The sequence below is a fragment of the Pyrus communis genome, chromosome 13, assembly GCF_963583255.1.
Source record: "Pyrus communis chromosome 13, drPyrComm1.1, whole genome shotgun sequence".
NCBI classification, from domain to species: Eukaryota; Viridiplantae; Streptophyta; class Magnoliopsida; order Rosales; family Rosaceae; genus Pyrus; species Pyrus communis.
In genome coordinates this window covers 7,149,428-7,171,302 of record NC_084815.1, presented here as the reverse complement: position 1 = coordinate 7,171,302, position 21,875 = coordinate 7,149,428, and the positions used below count along the sequence as shown (strand labels likewise).

The window sequence follows — 21,875 nt, the reverse complement described above, 5'->3', positions numbered from 1 at the left end:
CTGGCGTGTTTCAAAAACCTGAGTTTTAATCCAAATTTCTCAAAAATCCAAAAAAAATGAGCAATCTGAGCTCGAATCTCATTACCAGCCCTACCCGCGTGTCTTGAGTTTCTTATGGAGTAGGCCACTCTCCCTCTCCCTAACTCGTCTTCTCCTCTCTCCTTGACACGTATTTTCTGGGTTTTTTTTTTTTTTTTTTTTTATGGTTTTGATTTTTGATTTTGGGTTGGTTGGATGAGTTTTATGGTTCTAGATCGATGAAGATGACGGCTAAGGAAGTCGACTTGAATGGTCCGAGCTGTATCTAGGTTGACGATTGGGAAATGGTTGCTCGACGATTGAGGAAGACGACTTGAACGACGCCGTCCCTTTGGTGTTGACGGAAAAAAAATGCAATAGGAACCATGGACCTGCCCCGAACCGGCCTGTTTCAAACGGGCCGGGATATGTCTGGTTCCAAAACTCAAAAGCCTTTTACCCGACCTGCCCCATTACATTTTAAAACGGGTAGGGTTCAGTTCCTCCAAATTTGTGCCCGGCCCAGCCCGCTCCCAGCCCTAGAATGATGTTGTTCTCTCAGATGAAATTTGGAGTCTTATTCTCATCCATGTATGGGGCTGTGTATGGCTGGATTTTAGAGGTTTTCAGGGGATGTTGGTTTATATTGGGTGGAAAGTGGTATACCAACGACAACGTTGGTTGGAAGTTGTTAGGTTGTTTCGGTGTTTTGTTTGGGCTCAAAAGTCTGTTTTTGGGCTTCTCTTTTTCCTTTGGTGGTCCATATTTTGAATGTGTGTATATTGTAGTTGGACCTCCCTTCTTGTAAATTGTAATTATGTGTTGTTGGAAATGAATTTACCCTTCTTCCAAAAAAAAAAAAATCCAACAAGTAATCTTATCAACCAAACTCTTTATTTTTAGGTCATCTTTGTAAAATTCACTTAAATAACTAAATGATTTTTTAATATTATTGTAAACATTTCATTGTTTACTAACTATATTGTTTGTCTTTTTAGCAAGTCATAACAACTGTTCTAAAAATCTCTGCCTAGCGCCGCCTAGGCACTAGGTGCCTGGTTACCGTCCCGATTAATGCCTAGGCGTTTGAAAATTAAGAAAGGGCCCACAGACCTATTGAGGTGCCCGCCTACACCGCCTAAGCACCCGCCCAAACCCGTTTAGGCACCCGTCCAAACCCGCCTAGGCATCGACTCACTTAGGCAAAAAATAGATAACTTTCATTTTGCATTTTATTTTTTTTCAATAAATTGTAAGAGACTTGTCGAATACTTAAATGAGCACACATTATATGTTTGTTCCCTATGTTTTCATTATGTTCCAATATTTCATAATATATATGTCATTCTATTTTGTAGTTTATGATGAAATTATATATATTTTAAGTATAAACATACACTTATTTACATGAAATATAATGGAATTAGTTAAATCCGCCTGGTCCGCCTAGGCGCCCGCCTAGCCCCGCCTAGCCGTCTAAGCACTAGGCCCCAGCTCGCTGCCCGACTAGCGCCTAGCGTTTTTTAGAACCTTGGTCATAACAGTTAAATAACTAAATGATTTTCAATTTTAGTGAGTTTTTATATGGTTGATTTTCTAATGACAACCTTAAAAAATATGAATTTAAATTATAATAATCTACAATTATTATAGTTTAAGTATAAACAATTGTCGTATTAAATTACCTACTAATTAGCCCTTAACGCCGTTTAAAGTATTACTTTATGAGTTTTTATATGGTTGATCTTCTAATGATGATCCAAAAAAAGATGAATTTGGATTATAGCATAAACAACAATCGTCGTTGTAAACGACTAACTGATTAGCTCTTAGCGCCGTTTAAAGTACTGGTTTTTAACTTTTGTAGGTGATACGCGAGGCTGGGGCCCAGAGGGTTGGTTGCGGTTGGTCAGAGACTCGCAAAGAAAAAGGAACAAAGATTGCGTTTATAAGGAGTTCCGACTAGCTAGCCTCGGAAAGCGCGGACACACCTCCACGAGAAGCGGCGCCGAATCTCCTCCTACTCACGACGCAACCATGCCTCCTCCTCCTGCGCTCATTTCCTCTGTCAGTCTCCCTCTCTCTCTCTCTCTCTCTCTCTCTCTCTCTCTCTCTCTCAAATGCAAACACATTGATTTAGAACAGAAACGAAAAGCATGAGTTTTGTGGGAATACTTTGTTTTTTTTATAATCTCCTGTCCAAATTTTGCCATTTTTTAAAGAGAAAATGGAGAAGAACAAGGAGAATAATGGGCTATCTGGTTTTATTTGCTGCTTTGTGGGAAGGCAAATGTGGTTATTGAGTTCATAATTTACCCTCTTTTAAACATTGAAACATGGTTGATGTTACCTGCTTAACTTAATTGCAAAAGTATGCTGTCGGTTATAGGCTAGGATTTCAAAAAGAAGTAATTGGTTTTGGAAATGTCATTAATTCGTATACTTGAAATTAACTACTATGCTGATTTCAGTGCAACCAGTTCTTCATCTGTTACTCGAGCTCTGCACATTGTAGAGAGTTTAAAGACGGACTACCCGATTTCTAAATTGTTTGAGGGAAAGTTTTCCTTGGAATCAGCTTTTGCTCATACACCTTAGGGATGATGAATTGTTATGATACCGTAAGAATCAATACAAAAGAAGAAGATTATTTGATCATATTCTCTCAAATGAATATATATAACCCGAGGAGAGGTCCAATGTAAAACTATAACTCCGCACTTATCATTTCTGCATTCTACACATAATTTGAAAATTGGGTTTACAGTTCGTCTTAAACTGGGGAGTTTAACTTGGTTGAGGGATAGTTTACAAAAAAGAAAAAGAAAAAAGGAACTACACAATTGGATCGGGGGTAGGTGACAACCGACAAGGCTGTGTTACCGTGGCTTGTATGAGATATGGAAAGATATTTTTCTTTGACCCCTCGTTACACAGCCTATTGTGTTTTGTGAGCATGTCACGTGATTTTATTTCTTTTAGTACCGTAACTTAAAATTTATTGTGTTTTTCAGGGATGATGCTCCCTGATGAATGCCTATTCACACACTCACCTGAAGTGTGATCTATTTGGTGTTTCACACTTCCATGACCGAAGTCATTGCTTGTTTAACAATAGAACATGGAGCGCAAGTCACGTGCCAGATATTATAGGCACAAGTCATCTCAATAGACGTGGTAAGTTTATTTCCAGGCAAACTGGATGTTCAGAATTTCTCATATTACATATAATCTAAGATCAATGATTTTGACAAGTTAAGCTGAAACGCTGTGATTTGGAGGTTCCTCAACTCAGATCATGTGTGATAATCCCAATCTATGGGTGAAATCTCGGAATTGGATACCCTCAGTTGTTTTGTCATCCGTTAAAAATTTACAACCTCGTTTTTTGAAAAGTCCTATTTCTGCAGGATTGAAGAGACTTGAGTTGATTTCTTTCCTGGCTTATTGTTTAGGTTATACATCTACAACGATATCATATCAAGTTATGGAACATATGCAAACCAATGTGGTTGCCAAGGAGTACTCAGATGACTTACTTATTACATCTTCGTATGAATCTACCATGGAAGCACTTTCCTCCCTGATTACACATAAAAAGCGCGGAGATACATCATCCGTAGGTGGTAAATATGGGAAATTGGAAAGGATGTCGATATATCTCAAGGTAGCATACTGACACAATACATTTAGACCAGCATAGTCCGAGTAATTATAACATAAATTAGACTTACATGACTGGGAGTGTTGGTGGTATATCAGTAGCATCTTTGTAGTGACATATATTGCTCTTAAATTTTTAATTTCATGCTTATGGATTGAAATACAGAATTCTTGGTTTCTTTACAGATATTAGGCTTGGAGGAAAAGATAGATGGACTCAGGATAATTCATGTTGCTGGAACGAAGGGCAAGGTGTTTTCCTTTTAAACAATGATCCATATATTCTCGATAAATCAGACTAAAGCTTTTAGAAGCTTCTCAACTTCTAATTAATTAATTATGATATCAACCTAGTATTGTTAATGAGCCCAATGTCACTTGCTAATAAGGTCCTTCAAGAAGAACATGTTTTATTACTTGTCAGATCAGATCTGAACAGCTGAGATGCATCAACCATGTCTGATCCAAAGATTGAAAAACATATTAATGAAGGCCTCACCAGATGTGCATATTTGTATCCTTCGAAATGCAGTATAATATGTCTAAGGTTATTGAAGAACGCACAATAGCTCTCTCTCTTTCTCACTCTTTCTGTTGTTCTTTTGGGCTTTCACATTTAAGGGTTCAACATGCACGTTTTGTGAGGCTATTCTACGGGAGTGTGGTTTTCGAACGGGACTGTTCACTTCTCCTCACTTGATTGATGTGAGAGAAAGATTTCGGATCAATGGGTTAGTATTTTAACATCAACATTAACTGTATGGCTAAATTATTTATGGATACGTTAGACTTGGCCTTATCTCTCTCTCTCTCTCTCTCTCTCTCTCTCTCTCTCTCTCTCTCTCTCTCTCTATAATAGAACTCGATGGCCAAAATTAACCTTAGGATTTGTCATGTTTTTACATTTGCACTTGTTTTATTGAATTGAATATACTTGTCTGATTGAACATTGACTGTCAATGTAACTTTTGGATCTGAGTGTAATGTTAAATTGCATGTGTAGGTTGGACATAACTGAAGATAGGTTTCTGCCATATTTTTGGAGTTGTTGGGGTCAGCTGGAGGTATTCTTCCAAATTGTAAAAAGTTATTACTGAAATCTAATACCAAGCTTGGTTCATCAGCACCTCCATGAACGGATGATATAGTGGTTCCATAATGTACATAGATAGTGTTAATCACATAATAGTCCTAATTGTTATTGTAAAAGAGTTTCTGTTCAATCTCATACGGTCATACCGCAGCGGGGTTCATCAGCACCGCATGAATGGATGTCGTCCATTTCAGTAGTGCTCTTGAACCTGCTGGTAGTCGGGTAATCACTTTGGATAGTACTGGTCATATACATCAAAACTCAAGATGTTTTGGGTTTTCTGATCACTTTTAATTTGAAGTATTGCTTTTCTTTGTTGGGTTTGACGTTCCCTGCATAATGTTTTCACTAGACTGAGAGCCTTGATATGTATTATATTTGTTCAAATTGGTGGAGAAAAATGTCCATGCATATGTGTTGGGACTTGTGATTTAATAGGTTGCATATGTCTTTCGTTATTTTTTTATTGCTTGATAACATACTAAATACTTTATGAAAATAATGCTTTATCTATAAAACCCCAACTTATAAATCCCAGTTTGTTGATTTTTGAAGCTTGAATTTGCAGGAAAAGGTTACAGAGGACCTGCCAATGCCTCCATTATTTCAGTTCCTCACTTTATTGGCTCTCAAAATATTTATCTGTGAACAGGTTATTCATAGGCCCTTAATTCCACTGAAAGCATCCCATTTTGGAATTAGGCTGATTGCTGCTGCAAGGAGTTCCTTTTCCCCGGTTTTTGTGTTTTGGTTCCTCGCCTGTTTTTTCTCTTATATATTGCATGTAGTTGTAATGAATCTCTATACGCAAAATATTGAAATCTAAAGCTCTAGACGGTTTTCATTTATGCCTGCTGGACATTGTTTTTCTTCCTTTGGAATTGGCCGTTCCACCGTCATTGTAGCCTCCGATCTCCGATCATCCCTGCATTCCCTCACTTCTTAAGCTTTTCAAGCAATGTACCCTATGTCTATATTTGGACTGTCCCTATTCTGTATCAATTTTGTATTTGTGTGCTCTATGTGACTCTTGATATGTACTGTCGCACTAATTCGTATTAGGATACTAGCTTAAGATCTTGGGTCGATGAACATAGTACTAAATCCTGCGTCCTGATGTTTGAATCTTGGTAACCTTGTTTCCGGAATAAATTTTTTCTAGTTGTGCTCATATAGTCCACATTTGATTACCAGTTGTTGTGCAGGCTTCCATGGGGGAGCTGTTTTTCTTCCCCTTAGCTTTATTTATATTGTTATATCTATTTTTTCTTCCTGTTAAACCTTCGGAATCACTGTTAAATTAACAATCTGTTGCAATTAGTGGTAGCTAATAGTTTCTCTTTGACTTATTCGGTGCTATTTGACGTCAAATCATAAATCATGAATTTTATTTTTGATACATCAATTTGTGTTTGTTCTCTTTTTCCGATTAATCGTGACTGAGAACGGTACTTTTTTTATAGGTTGATGTTGCTATTATTGAAGTCGGTCTTGGGGGAAAAAGAGATTCAACAAATGTGGTATGCTCTATGGAACATTGGAACTACAACTTTTTTGAAGTGGGTTCAAATTTCAAACTGTTTTGTTTTCTTTTGGAAGCCCAATTCACATTTTATAAATGAAACTTTAGCATTCTGTGTACTTTTTTCCTGAAAGAACTGTAAATATAAAAGTGGACAGATGGAAATACTTATTGCGGTAAATCGTGCAGATCAACAAACCTGTCGTTTGTGGGATAACTTCACTGGGGATGGACCACATAGAAACATTGGGTGCGCCTTTGTGACTCAACAACTTAATTTTTTCAGATTTTGGTTTCTGATAGTTATAATTGTATGATATCCATTTCTGACAACCACTTATCAGCCATTAAGTTTTCTCTTTTGAATTTTCTTCATTTCTAGCATTATTATGGAGCTATGAGGATTTTTGATATTTCAAGCTAAAATTAGGAAGAATTGTAATATTATGCAGGAAATACACTTGGGCAGATAGCCTCTCACAAGGCTGGAATATTCAAGGTATAAATCTCCTACATTAGCAACTCAAACTATCATGGATATGATTTCTTTGATATGAGTTATTTATCGCAATATTTCCGTTTTGATTTATACAAATTCACAGTTTCTATATTTTCTGAATTGGGTTGATGTCTTCCCTGCCCTGAAGCCTCATATTCCTGCATTCGTGGTACCTCAACTTCCTGAAGCAATGGATGTTATACATGAGGTGGCTGAAGGTTTAGCGGTAAGTCATCTTTCCCAATTCCATTGAGTAGAGGTCATAATTTGAACATATGCGTAAACAGATACATACTCTTATAATGTGCACATGATACACAAGTATGTGCGCTTGTGTATATATTGCTCCTCAGACATTGTGATTCACCATGTTCCTCTGATCATTGATGACATACCTCCAAAAGCCTTTTATAATGGCCTGTTCGTATGGACAAGCACGCACCCCAATTATAGATTGAGATTATGATTTTTTTCTTTTCCATCGGATTTTTTTTTTTTTTTGACATAAATTGTATCAATATTATCTACAAATCCAGTATCTGCATTTGACACTACAGCTTTCAGATCTTGTTAACATGTATAAGAGTGTTTTAATACATTGAAATAAATAAGCACTGACCTCATGAATGCAGTTCTTAATGGATATAACTGTTCTCGTTATCCCAAATTTAAGATGAAATGTAAATTGGGTAATATTTGTTAAATGAAGACATGTTACACTGCACGCATGAAGTCTGTTCCTTCAAGAAGCCTGTACTAGGTTGAAAGTTGTTTGTCATCCTTAAGTGTTCAGCTAGGCCTGATCAATGCCACTATTCTGCTAGGTTTTTTCCTAGGTCAATAACTAAAGGTTCATTAGGTGCACGTGCTCACGCCAAGAAGAAATTATGGATTGTCTGCTGGATTGCCTTTTGACCCGTCCTTACCAATTGCAGGTTCCATTGGGAGTAGTGCCACCACTTGACTGTGAAAAGATGGATGGTTTTAAGCTTAGCTTGTCTGGTGACCACCAGTCCATTAACGCCGGTCTTGCCGTTGCCCTTTCTAAATGTTGGCTTCAAAGAACCGGGAATTGGGAAAAACTATTCAGAAAACAGGAAATCCTGGAAGGTGATTTACCAGAGCCATTTTGTAGAGGTCTTTCAACAGCGCATCTTTCTGGGAGAGCTCAGATTGTTTATGATACTTCTTTGAAGTCCTACAACTCATCAAAAGACCCTGAAAGTTCTTCTGGAGATCTAATTTTCTACTTGGATGGAGCTCACAGTCCTGAGAGCATGGAGGTTTGTGGCAGATGGTTCTCTACTGCTGTCAAAGGAAACCAGAAAACATCGTCTCGTTTGAGGGTTGAAAATGCAGAGCAGGTTTTGGGGAATGGTCACATCCAATATGGATCAGGGAAAATGGAGGAGCCTTATGAAACATCAAGGCAGGTAAAACCAATACAGATTGCAATTTACTTTAAGTGGTAGATATCTTGATGTGTTCCCGGACAGCTTTTTGTGACCTGTGTCTCAGTTAATGGCTTATTTAACCTACTCATGGATTCCTGTTTACAGTTAGATTATGTTTGATCTAATAATTCGGTTCTTATACATAATTCTCATGCCTTATAGATTCTTTTATTCAATTGCATGGAGGTTAGAGACCCTCAAGCACTGCTTCCGCAGCTTGTAAATACATGTGTTTCCTCAGGTATTGCAGATTCAAAAACAATTAGTTGGTCGATTCAATTCTACCTTTTTGTTTCTTCAAAAAGTTCTGAGGTATGGGTGTCAACTGGTGTCTTTTCCTTTTTAAAGGGAATGTTGTGTGAACCTGTCGGCAGAGTTGGGGATGGGGCAAAAGAAACAGGCAATTGCCGGTCTCCTTTCTAGACCTTACATATGATATCAGTATCCTAAAGTACTACGATAATTTAAACATTTAAAGAGCGTACTTCTGTTAACTTTAAATATCCAATTAAACAGAGTCAAGATCAGAGGTGGTCATTTGTAATTCTGAGAATAACGTCATGTAAACAAAGTTTCATTTTTGTTCATTTTATTGCTTATTCATTTTTATGCCTTTTTTTTCAAGGATATTGATCTATGGTAGATCTGACACCGATGCCTTCACGACGTGTTGCAATTTTTTGCTCAGGTATTCATTTCTCAAAGGCCCTTTTCGTCCCAAGTATGTCAAGTTATAGCAAAGTTACTTCTGCTGCCTCGGTCATTCCTGAAAACTTTAGCCGAGACCTGTCTTGGCAATTCAAGCTCCAGAGATTTTGGGAGAAGATGATTCATGGGAAGGGTATGTACTTTGGCTTCCTTTATATTGCATGTTATTGGAATATTACATACCAGATAATAATGAAAGCATTTATGTATATATTTTACGTGTATATTTCGGTTTACTTTTACTATGTTAGATACATCCAGCACCAATACAATGTTTTTCTGCTCGGATGCAGAAGTCGACATTGTTATGGATGCAGAACTAGAGATTGATGCTGCAAAAGTTTTACCTTATGAGTTTCTTTATGAGGATGCTTCTCATTGCAGTCCTGTAGATAATCGTTTTTCCCACAGTGCTGTAATCCCTTCACTGCCATTGGCAATAAGTTGGCTCCGGGATTGTGTAAAACGTAACCCTTCTGTTAGAATCCAGGTAAATTACTGGCTGAAACTTATACTTTCATTGAGCGCATAAAGCTTTACCATTTGCTTCGTATAGATAAACCAGCAGACCGTGGAGTTAATATTGGAATTTAAAGGATCTAAATAGGGATTCATGCATCTTAGTGAACTTATTCATGTAGGTCAAATGTCGTTCTTTCAGTAACTAGATGAAGCCTTTTTCTTTTCAGCTTGAATTCCTATAAGAAAGAGGCTATATCATTGTATAAAAATAAGGTGTCATGTATGACCGATATAGATATAAGATTAAATCGTACAAGCCTACTTAGATGAAGCAGCAAGGCGTATAAAGGGGGTGACGACCCTTCTTGGAGATAACTCCAAAAGCCAAACCTATCCCAACCTAGACCATTAATGACTAGTTTGAACACCAGGAGCGGTCTGATCAACTAAGGGATCAGACCGCTCTTAGAAACATGAAACAAAAGCAATCTCTCATAGTTCAGTCACATACAGTCCCACATAAGTTCTCCATATGTAGCGTCGTCCTTCAGAATTATTTGGTAACTTTTGAATAGGCTGCTAGACAGATATACTGAATGATGTGCATTGTGATATTATACGCAATGGCCATTGTTCGATTACTGAAACCACGGAGCCATAAAATTATGTTCTTGTAAGTGGGAATAGTCTGTATGATGGTAGAAATGCATACATGTTGAATGCTTATTGTGGATGTGCAGGTTCTTGTAACGGGATCGCTGCATTTGGTTGGAGATGTACTAAAGCTGTTGAAGAGATGATTCCAATATTTTTCAACCAAAACATTCTTAAACTACCCCAACATTCTTAAACTACGTTTCCGTTTTGTACCAGTAACTGTTTGTATTACCCCTTAGTGTTGTACCATAAAGAAAATTTGTACTGTTCTTTTGGCAGTCCTTGCGTGATATAATCATATAATGTCTTGTTTAACAGTGCCGGAATGAACCGTATGTACGCATACTGTCATGATTGAATTAAGGAAACATTATTATTTTTTGGGAGCTTTAATGAAAAGGGTTTGGGCCAACAAATATTTAACCAAAAACCATCCCAAAATGTTATTTAACCAAAAGGGTTCAAAGTTTGATAAAAAACCATCCTTTTCTCACCCTTATCTGGCTTTAGCGGTGCAAGCTCCGCACAGCACTTGGGTTTTTTCAACTTCTCAAAAAACAGCGACCCCAACAACAACATTTTCGGTGTCGAGTTTGATGTCTTCGAAAACCAAGAGTTCTAGGATCCTAATGACAACCATGTTGGTTTGGACATCAACTCTCTTACCTCTAATGCTTTGAGCACCACTGGGTATTGGAGTGGCAAACTTGATCAAGATTTCAACGAGTTGAAGCTCAACAATGGAATTAACTATCAAGTGTGGATTGATTTTATGGGCTCGAGAATTAACGTGACCATGGCTCGTGCAGGCGTGGCAAAAACAACTAAATCGAATTCCTCCATTTCAAAAACAACCAAATCAAAGTTGAAAAATGAAGCATTCATCGAAACAAAGCTGCCGAACACAAGTTCAAAGAAGTTTAATGGCAGAAATTGGTGAAAAAGTGTCTAGAAAAAAAAAAAAAAAAAAACAAAACAAAACATAAAGCTGTTTCTGGAGAACCCAAAACATAACACTATTTCTGGAAAAAAAAAAAAAAAATCATATACAGTGTTTTTTTGTCTGGCACAAATAAACACTGTATCTGGAAAGAAAAGAACCAAAATCCAAAAACTGTGATTTAAATTTCAGAAACAGTGACTTAAATTCCAAAAATAGTCTATGTTTTAACCTTTGACTGTTTCTTTTCTTTCATGCATCAGTTGATTATATTTAAGAAACAAGGTGCTTAATTTGCTTGGAATCCAAATACAGTGAATTTCACTATTTCTTTTCTAGCTTACATTTAATAAACAGTGTGTTTATTTCATTTGGATCTAGAAACAGTGACTCGGATTCAAGAAGTAAAGTGACTTAGATTCCAAAAACAGTGTTGCTTAAAATTCGGAGACAGTTTATTTTTACAGTCCAGAAACAGTGACTCGTCATTATTATTGAATAACATGCAGATCTCAAATTTATTTTCTAGAGAAACAAACGACGAACTCCATTGATGAAGAAAAATTGAAAAATAGTATCTCAAATACACTATGAATAATAATGACAATCACATTTCAAATATAGCATGAGGATCTATATTTTTGTTTCAAAGAAAAATAAGGTCTGCAAAACAACGATGAACTCCATTAACAGCGAAAATCTAGAACTCAGCTTAAAAAAGTTAGAGGTAAAATCGACAATTCATAATTTATTATAGTTGAACCGTTTTTAGTTGGTCTACTTTAATATGGGCCTTGTACTAATCATTAAACAAAACTTATAACATGGTTTTTTATTAAAACTAAAATTTTTCAAGTTCTTTTTGTTAGTTTTCCTTTATTTTTTCCTTTGTTATCAACTAAGGGATAAAAAGTTGAGTAGTTTGTAGCCAGACTCTTTTATTTTATTTTTTTTCGTCAAACGATAAATTTTATTAGATTCAATATTAGGTTAACCACTGACAAAGTTCGAATTTACATCGCCGTACAAGAACTCAATTACTTTTTTATACCGTAATAAAGGACCGCTTGCTTCTGAAGCTGGAAAATGAGTTTCAAAGTCAAACTGTAAAAAAGTTGGCGTGCACGTTTAAGTATTGGAATAATTCTTGAGTAGGATTCGTAGCCAGCCAATTAGAACAGTTTCGATCCAACCCTAGTGTAGCAAATGAGGATCCTCTTCAGATCCTTTTTGAATCTTAAAGATTTTTTAATTAAGTTCGTTTATCATACATTGTGCGATTATTTTTTTTTAGTTACTGTTTGTGTTCAATTTTAAATAAAAAAATTTAAAATTATTTTTTGACTTCATGATATGCGATAAACAGACACAATTAAAGAATTCTCAAAATTCTTACAAAGATGATCCGGGGATGGATCCTCATTCCAGCATAGCCACCATTTTTTAGATTAGCCGCCTTCTCTCTTTAACGTCGGTTTTTGTAGAGCAGTAGGTGGGGACGATAAGTACAATTTACAAACACATATGGCAATTTCAATGGCGAGGATTGCTACCCTGATATGTAATTTGCTTAAGCAATACAGAGAGCTCATAAATAGTAGCAGCTACAGCTAGGCATACCAAATTTGGTACTCTCACCCTCCTTTCATTCTCTCTCATGTTCCCACCTCAACAAATACAAGCATGATCGTATTTATGTTTCGGTTTGCAAGATCCTCCTACTTTGCAGTTAAGGGCTAATCTAAGAGTCTTGATTCTTTCTAATTGTTTTGTGCGAGTTTAAAAAGTAAGATTACTATTGTAATTCGACGACCAAAATTTTAGTTAGTTCGTTTGTTTTAATTCATTATCATCCTTTCATTTAAAAAAAATAAACATAAAAAGTAAATTTGCAAGAACGTCGTCTGTTGTATTTGCTTTCTTATAAGTATGTTGAGATTGGAGATTATGAATTTTGTTTCGATAAACACCAAACATTTTTCGATAAACACCAAACATTTTCCTAACATTATTAATTTGCATTAGCTTTATATCCAAAATGATCATTGAGATTTGTATAATTTTTTATTTTGATCATTAAGATTTGAAATCGATACTAGTGGTCTCTGAGATCGTCCACCATTAATCATTTTAATCATTTTGTGAAAAATCTTCATTAAATAAAGATACAATGACAAAAATATCCTCAATTTTTATCAAATTAATTTAACCCATTATTTATCAAATTAAAATATTTTTATTATTTTAGTTCTTATTTAATATAACACTTTTGAATTTAGATTAAGAATTTAGAGTCGCCTTCAATAATAACACTTTTGCTTTTGTAATTAGTGCACGAAGGAGTCGCTTTTAAACATATAACACGTGGTATGTCTCTTGGGAGCAATACCTAAGTACAACACCTGTCTCTTTCTTTTGTCTAAAGAGACTAAAAAACCAAGGAGGAAAAAACGCGCGATGAATATAAAGTAATTACTTTTTCTTTTCCTCTTTCTAAAAGCTCTAGAGAATAATGACCATTTTTGTTTACATTTTATTAAATAACTGAATTCTAAATTTTGACATATGTTACTGGATCAAATGGTTATCGACATTAATGATGCATTTGTTGTATCAGATTCTTTTGGACTGAATTAGTTTTAAGGACTAAACTGAACTGATTTATAATAGATTAAGCTGAATTGATTTAGTAAAGCGTTTGATGAAATGTAAGACTAAAAAACCGAATTATAATATTATATTATTTAATCTATATCTATTAAAATTTAATTATTAATTTAATCTATATCAATTAATATTTTATTATTTCTTTATCATTTTCCATTTGTGCTAGACTCATCGTCTTCTCCGATATCTATATCTCTCATTTTTTTTAAATCTCATTTTTTACTCCACCCACTGTCTCCTCCTCCCCCTTCCTTTTTCTACCGTTTCACATCTGTACCACTGTCTCCTCTCCCCTCTCTCCCCTTGTATTCATTTTGTTTCACCTCCAAGGAAGCGCTTGGCGCAGGAGCTACAGGTAGCAGAGGGATCTCAAATTGCGAATATCGTTTTCGGATCCAAAGTTCTTCAGGCGGAGACCGTTATCTCCGTTTTATGGGTCTAATTCCAGTTCAATCGACGAAAATGGAGAATCCATTTCCGCATATTGATTAAGTGTTCTTTCGTCGGTTCGTCGGGAAATTTGGGCTGTGGGTTCGTCGGGAAGCAAATAGGGGGTTGGGTTCGCAGGACGACGGAGATCGGCAAAAAGGCTGGATTTTGATGACTGGGTTCGCGGGATGTTGGTGGTGGAGACGGGATTAGCCATCCCGTAGTTTTTTAGGGGCTTAGCTAAGATCAGCTAGCGAAGGACTTAGTCGGCACGAGTCCGACTTAGTCCAGTCCAAGCGCTTCCAAACACGGTCTCGGCCCAGTCCAATGAATTCTAACGAAGCCAAACAAACGCGTCCTAAGTTTTATCTAAAAATTCTGACAACCCGACTTTGTTTTGACACTTATGTATTGAATGAGAATAACAAAACGATTGATTCATTTTCATCTTAAATAAAGACATAATGCTCTACACGAAGATGAGTCAGAGACCCAAGTAAGTTCTCGTATGAGAGAAATGCTTACATTAACCTTTGCAAATGAAATTTCTCAATTTAACAAGTGTCCTGTCATTTTTTTATACAAAATAAAAAGACATTTAATGCATTGAAATTATATTATTTTTTATTTTCCTCCTTTAATTTCTAGCCCGAAGCATTAAAAGTCTTGCTTTTCTGTGTACATAATGACACGTGTTATTTGTAACAGCAAGAAAGTTCAATGCAAAGGTTAAGTCCAGGGCTTATTTTTAGCTACGTCCTCTAGCACTTTATTTTGATATTATTTTGTTCATGTAACTCAAAAGACAACATTTTATTTCTTGAAACTCAAAATTCGTTCCACTTTGACTTGTGAGCTCTTTCTTTTCCCTGAACATGTGTGGGACCCAATACCCAATAAGACTATGTCACACATGCAATAAATTTTATTATAAATCTCCATTATGTGTTAACATTCAACAATTAAAGAATATTAAGTTTAAAAGCAATTGAAGAGATGAAAAGAAAAAAAAAATTGATTGGCTTAACACACCCAAATCAAACCCACATAAGAAATTAATAGATCTAAGACAATGTGGAACGAATTTTGAGTTTTATATAGACGACTTTTAAGTTTCAGAAAGCAAAACTGAATCAAAATTGAGTCCCATGGGGCAAATGGAGAGCATTATGAGTATCAGAAAGTGAAGTGACGACTTTTGAGTTACAAAGAATAAAATGAAATTAAAATCGAGTTCTAGTGGACGTATGAACACATATATAGCATGTGACAATTACTATTTATAGTTCAAATTAAACACATAAAAAATAGCTCAAATTAAACGTACTTACATTCCTAGTTAGAGAAATATTGCATTTTGAAATGAGAAGTGATTTTCACACCCAATTGTTTTAATCTTGAGAAATTAGGCCCTTTTACAAATACAACAACCAAAATTAGGTCTTTTTGACAAAAACACTCTAAAGAATGTATCAATATTAAATAAAAAACGTATTATTTTAATATTGCATCGAAAATATATTAACTTGAAGGTATTTTTTGTTGGTAGATTTGTAAAAGGAAAAATATAAGAAAAGAAACCTTTCCAAAAAAAAAAAAAAAAAAAAAAAAAAATTGTGAAGGCCGGCAGTACATTGTCGACGCAAACAACAAAAAAGTCTCAGTCTCTGTCTCTCTTTCCGGAGGGATTTCCAACACCCTTTCCTCCCCTTCGGTTCCAAATCACAATTCAAAACTCTCTCTCTCCTCCCCCCTTCTCTCTATCTCTCTCTATACATACACAATTCAGCCGTTATATATATATATATATATGCACAGACCAGAGACCTCATCTCTCTCCTGTCCCTCTCTCGTCAACCTCCCATGGCGGGTCTCTACTCTTCCTCCAGACCCACCTCGTCTTCCTCCTCGTCCTCGTCGTTTGCATCTTCTTCTTCCTTCCAGACCTTCGCCTCCCGCCTCCTCCTGCTCCTCACTGTCCTCCCCCTGACTCTCGCCGCCTTCGCCTTCGTTCTCCAGTGGCGGGGCGGCCTCAATGACCCCGTTACCCGGTGGTCGCCTGACCGCCACGAGTTCCCCGGCATGATTGGGATGGCCCAGACTGATGGGCCCCAACGCCAGGCTTTACGTTCTTCGGGTTCTGACTGTGTCGATGTTCTGGGTCGGAGCCACTCCCCCGCCTTCCCTTACTACAAGGATTGGAAGTTCGATTACGCCTCCGATCTGAGGCCCAAGGTCTGTGTGTGCGTGTTCGATTTGATTTGATTTTTTGATTGCGATTGGTGTTTGTCGAAATTTGATTGATGGTGTTTTGGATTTGATTTGATTGATTGTGTTTGGATCTTGGGATCTATTGGCTCTGAGAATCTATGCTTGGGGATTTGTTCTGTAGTAGATTACTCTTTTGGTTGTTTTGGCATTTACATTGTCATTTCTGATTAAACCATGTCATTGTGCCATATCTTTTTAAATATGATTGGATTCTATTATTTAGTTGTCAATGTCCAAATTCTACGGCGATTTTCGGGTTTCATGATGTGATTTAAAGTTGTACTAGGCATCGGTACATGAAGAGGCAATGTTGCGACTGATGAACTAGTAAATATTGGCGTTATGACTTGTGGATGGAAGCACGAATTGAACTAAATTTAAAGGAACAACAACGATCATTTTACATTGAAGGAAAACCAGAAAAAAATGTTCAAGTAGAATTTGATGTCACGGGTGCATTAGGTTTTATGTGTGTCGTGGATTTTCCAGTTTGCTATTTGTATAAATGATATGGAATCGTGTTTCCAATTGGTCTTAGATCTTTGATTTTGCATTGATTTCCATGATGTATGTTTATAACTTTATACAACCGTGGCATTGGAGCCATCTCACGACCCGTCTGTATTTTTGTGTGTGCCAGATATCCATTCAAACAAGCACTTCAGCTGGTTTAGAGCAAACTTTGCCATGGATCTTTTATCATAAGGTTATTGGAGTAACAAACTTTTTCCTTTTCGTGGAAGGGAAGGCTGCATCCCCTAAAGTATCTAAAGTTTTAGAAACCATTCCGGTGAGTTCTAGTTCAATGCTTCACTTAAATATATTACCAGTGAACAAAACTCAGTAGATGTCTATAAGCTTAGTTTCTTTTTAGTTTTGGTTTGCCAAGTTCTCATGGGATACAACACCTGTGTTATAGGGAGTGAAGGTTATATACAGGACAAAGGAATTGGAGGAGCAGCAAGCTAAAAGGTTGGTACTCTTTCATTTTCACTAGGCTGTTTTATATCTTTGATTCCCCTCTAGAATGGGTAAATGTAAGATAAAGAACTTTACTTTCAAGATGGTGTGTCAAATGTACTGAACGGACTCCTCCTCTCCCACAATTTTTTGATGAATGAATAAATAAGCTTAGATTAGAGCACTTTTTTGTCGAGAGAAAAATTCAATTTAATGAAAAAAGACAGTCCTGCAGTTCTCTCATACTCTTACTACCATGATCTGATGGTTTATTTATGCCTTTTGTTTTGTTTACTTAGCCGGATTTGGAACGAGACTTGGTTGTCTAGCTTCTTCTATAAGCCGTGTAATTATGAGTTGTTTGTGAAGCAGTCCCTTAACATGGAGATGGCTATTGTCATGGCAAGGGTATGAATTTTTTCTTTCATTGCACACAGCACAATTTCTTCTTTTTCCAGCTTGATATAGTTTGTAACATTTTCTTCTACTATTTTAGGAAGCTGGCATGGATTGGATCATCCATCTTGACACTGATGAGCTAATATATCCAGCAGGCACTCATGAGTACTCTTTGAGACAGTTGTTGTCCGATGTACCTGGAAATGTTGATATTGTTATCTTTCCAAATTATGTAAGTGATTATCTAGATATAGTTTTTTTCCGCACATTTTTTGTCATATGGGTTTTTAGGGTATACAGCAAAGAGTGGCCGTCTTCCATTGTTTGAAGTTTGAACTCCAACTATAAAGACAAGTTCTGATCTTGGTTCTGTAGAGGAATGCTAAGCTTTACTGTCTAAGCTAGACTGCGCCCCTGAATGTGGATTTTGGTCTTTTTACTAATGATGCATTCATTTTGCCCTGTGAAAAAAATGATGCATTTTATTGATGTTAAGAAATTATAGTTGATCAGACTTCTAGTCTATTTGCCTTTTTAAATATACCATTGACACTAATATGAGAATAAGTTTAATTTATGGTGACTTCTGCTTGTGTTTCTTCAGGAAAGTAGTGTAGAGCGTGACGATATCAAGGAACCTTTCAGTGAGGTATAATTACTGTAAATAATTTCAAATGCTCATGAAGAGAAAGTGAATCAATTTTGTGGAATCATTACATTATTTGCTTTTATGAAAAAAGAACACAACAAATTTTTGCTGACCATTATCATTTATCATTTATGTTCTTGTAGGTGTCAATGTTCAAGAAAAACTATGACCATCTTCCAAAGGATGTATATTTTGGAAATTATAAAGAAGCAACTCGGGGCAACCCAAACTACTTTCTAACATATGGAAATGGGAAATCAGCTGCTCGAATTCAAGATCACCTTCGCCCTAATGGTGCACACAGATGGCACAATTATATGAAGACGCCAAAGTATGGCTATTCTATCTACAATATTTTATCAACCTTTTAAACATGCGTCTATATAATACTTCTGTCCTTTTGCAATTGACTAATCATTCCAGTATACTCCCAATTTACGAGCATTGTAAACGGTCTTTCTGCTTGTAGTTGATTACTAGTGTTCTCCTTGGTTATATGTATTTACTTAGCCTTCATCCTTATGCTATTTTATAGTGAGATCAAATTGGATGAGGCTGCTGTTCTGCATTATACATATCCCAAATTTTCTGATTTGACCTCTAGACGTGATCGGTGTGGTTGCAAGCCTACCAAGGACGATGTTAAAAGATGTTTCATGTTGGAATTTGACAGAGCTGTGAGTTCTGAACTTCTTAAACCTGTGTTCTTATTATGTTCCTTGTTGCCTCGTATATTATTCTACTTTTCCCCCTTGACATTTTACCATCTAATTTAATCTTGATATATATATTTGTTTTTTGGTCGAATATACATTTATTATGTTTGACAACTAACCTTGATATTACATTTGTTATGTTTGTAAATTTATTAAGCTCGTTATTGTTGTGGTAATATTTGAAGATTTGTTGGAGATGTCCCAGGACTACCACATATTTTATTTTTGTATGGTTTTTATTATTGTAAAAGTGTAATTCATGAAAACAAATTTTGTTGAAGTCTGAGGGACGAGAAAGTCTTTGAGGTGTTGCCATATTTCTGATATTAGATTTTCTTTTCAGCGCAGTTGTCTCGACAGTTGGTTAAATTTGATTTGTCATGCTTATACTTCTTCCTCTCATCTTTTGCAGGCATTCATAATTGCTTCCACTGCAACAGAGGAGGAAATGCTTAGCTGGTAATAGTTATTATCACAATCACCAATAGATTTTCTTATCCTTGTTATGTGGCGGTGCAGAAACATTTAGGCATTAAGTTACATTGATCACTTCAATGTGGGGTTTCTAGCTTTTGCTTAGTAACAATTGTCACTCCACTCCTACAAAGAAAAGGATTTCTTCCAACAAGAAATTGTTGGAAATCCTTGAGAGTCGGATGTAAGTAGGTCTCAAAGTTGAAATTTGTTTAGGTTCCTAGTCTTAAAGTCCCTTCTGTGATTTAGGTACCGGGAACGCATTGTGTGGACTGACCAAACGCTAAACTTAAAACTTCAAAGGAAGGGCATCTTGACTCGGATTTATGCACCGATGGTTAGTTCTATACCATGGCGGCTTGCCTTGCTTTTCTTTCTTGGTTCAATCAATATGGTAACTAATTGTGAGATGATACAATTGCTGTGAGGTTGGACTCCTGACTTGATTTCATTCTGTTTCAGGTCATCATTCAAGGATTAAGGGAATCGGGTGTTTTCAGCTTGGTAATTGCATCAGCTGCACAAACAAATCTGTCAAAAAATCAGTTTTTGTCATTGGTTGAGAGTAGCAACTCCTCTAGGGAATCAACGTCTGGGGCAATTACTTCTAGAAAGATTGGTAAACTAATAGATTCTCAAGCAACTGCAAGAAGGGTCTTGGAATTCACAGACGACGCCTCTCACCCGTTGGCAGTTCCACCATTATCTCCTCCTGGCTTGGATGAGGATGATTTTCAAATTGACGTACAACTCTCTTCCGAATCACAATGACCAATACCTCATCAGAGGGAGTGAAAGAAACAGACAGGTTTGGCTGCTGTTGAGATGTGGTGTTTTTTCATTGCTCGGTTTTCTATGGGATTCTTCCCGATCATTGCCCAAGCGCTGATGTACATTACAGGTTTAGATTAGGATTTTCAGTTTTAGAGGTTAGAGGGGATTTCCTTTGGCAGTGTCGTAATTTTCTTACTTGGTAGCTATTCAAGAACCCGCCGGATTGCCGGCGACTGTAATCCATGTTCTTTCTCCCCTCATATTCGTTCTGTTTATACAACATTGGATGGGGGTTAATAGAGAGATGCTTTACCTAGAACCATGTTCTTTTTGTTTTTTTTTTTTTTTTTTTAATAAAGGATATTATCTAAACTAAGAGTAACTCCACCCCTAAAAATCTCGGTAGGCAAGAGTTTATTCAATCCACTCAAATGAATAGTAATTGACTACAATGAATAGTGATGCCTTATTGGCTTGCATTGACAATGGGTTTGTTACCATGACTATCGAATCTGATGCTAAGGTGATTATCCAGATGCCTAGGAAGGAAGTGTCTCACGACTTTAGTCTTGTATGCATTCTTCATTGAGCTTCTAGCACGAAGGTTGACGTCAGTGACGTTCGCGTTTGTGTCTAGGGAGAGTAACCATGCTGCTCATTAGGTGGTTAAGTTTGTTTTTAAGGAGGGTCGAGCTTTTGTTTGGGATTGTATTGGCCCAGAATCTTTGTTTAACATTTTTGCTAAGGATGTAAACATTTCTATTCATCTTTAATATAAATCTATATTCGGGAAAAAGAAAGAAAAAAAAAAAGTACATTTCCACCTTTAAACTGAATAGCCTAGTCAACTCGTATTCAAATATTATTAAGTTTTTTAAAATATTATTAATTTTATTTTAATTTCGGATGAGATTTTTAACCAATCTTGTCATGTCATGTGTCATTATCTGAAAGTACAATATTTGTGGAAGATAGTTAGGTATTTATATATATATATATATATATAATTAGTTTTATTTTTGCTATATTTTTAAACAATTTTTACAATTTTTTTTAAATTTTAGTAAGTTAATTAATCTAGACCGTTGGATTTCAAAAAGATTGAAATCCAACAGCCCAAAAGTGGAGACATGGCCAACAGTAAGATTTCTGACTTTTTTTTAAGTCCGAAACAAGCGCCCATGCGCTAGCCGCAAAAAATATTATTTCACATGGATAACATCATGTTGACGTCAGACTAGAGTCATGTGGCCTGGTTTTTGGGTCATTTTATTTTGTACTGGGCTCAAAGCTGGCCTCCATTTTTGGCCAGCTAATTGGATGGGGTGGAGTGGGTTTTTGGGGTGCTAGGCTTAAAAATGAGCTATTGCCCAGCTCATTTTGGACGGGGTGGATTGGGGCCGGGGGGGGGGGGGGGGTGGGTGTGGGAAAGCTTTACAATAGGCTAGCAATAATGTGGTTCAAATTTGCCCTTGTCGAGAATCAAATCTAAGACCTCTCATTTATAAATGAAAAGGAAT

General features: G+C 36.3%; 2 protein-coding genes across 8 annotated transcripts; both read left to right on the top strand.

Moving 5' to 3' along the window:
- Positions 1-1,898: 1,898 nt before the first annotated feature.
- LOC137712819 (folylpolyglutamate synthase) lies at positions 1,899-10,452 on the top strand. 7 transcript variants are annotated; one of them, XR_011065242.1, is made up of 16 exons: positions 1,905-2,085; positions 3,033-3,195; positions 3,474-3,685; positions 3,868-3,933; positions 4,303-4,412; positions 4,685-4,745; positions 5,343-5,426; positions 6,238-6,333; positions 6,486-6,546; positions 6,749-6,795; positions 6,899-7,021; positions 7,731-8,228; positions 8,412-8,490; positions 8,938-9,090; positions 9,342-9,447; positions 10,160-10,452. XR_011065242.1 is itself a non-coding variant. In XM_068451987.1 (16 exons), the coding sequence occupies exons 2-16, from the start codon at positions 3,048-3,050 to the stop codon at positions 10,217-10,219; spliced, it is 1,995 nt and encodes a 664-aa protein (XP_068308088.1). In that variant the 5' UTR covers positions 1,909-2,085; positions 3,033-3,047; the 3' UTR covers positions 10,220-10,452. The 7 variants fall into 7 exon arrangements, 4 of the variants coding, with proteins under 4 accessions (XP_068308088.1, XP_068308089.1, XP_068308090.1 ...); XM_068451987.1 differs by having other exon boundaries at positions 1,909-2,085; positions 9,251-9,447; XM_068451988.1 differs by having other exon boundaries at positions 1,910-2,085; positions 6,238-6,294; positions 9,251-9,447.
- Positions 10,453-15,810: 5,358 nt separating this feature from the next.
- LOC137713083 (glycosyltransferase-like At3g57200) lies at positions 15,811-20,598 on the top strand. Its single transcript, XM_068452335.1, has 11 exons — positions 15,811-16,347; positions 17,024-17,173; positions 17,303-17,355; positions 17,643-17,751; positions 17,840-17,974; positions 18,347-18,391; positions 18,535-18,722; positions 18,927-19,068; positions 19,520-19,566; positions 19,831-19,918; positions 20,044-20,598. The coding sequence occupies exons 1-11, from the start codon at positions 15,976-15,978 to the stop codon at positions 20,350-20,352; spliced, it is 1,638 nt and encodes a 545-aa protein (XP_068308436.1). The 5' UTR covers positions 15,811-15,975; the 3' UTR covers positions 20,353-20,598.
- The last annotated feature ends 1,277 nt before the right edge of the window (positions 20,599-21,875 follow it).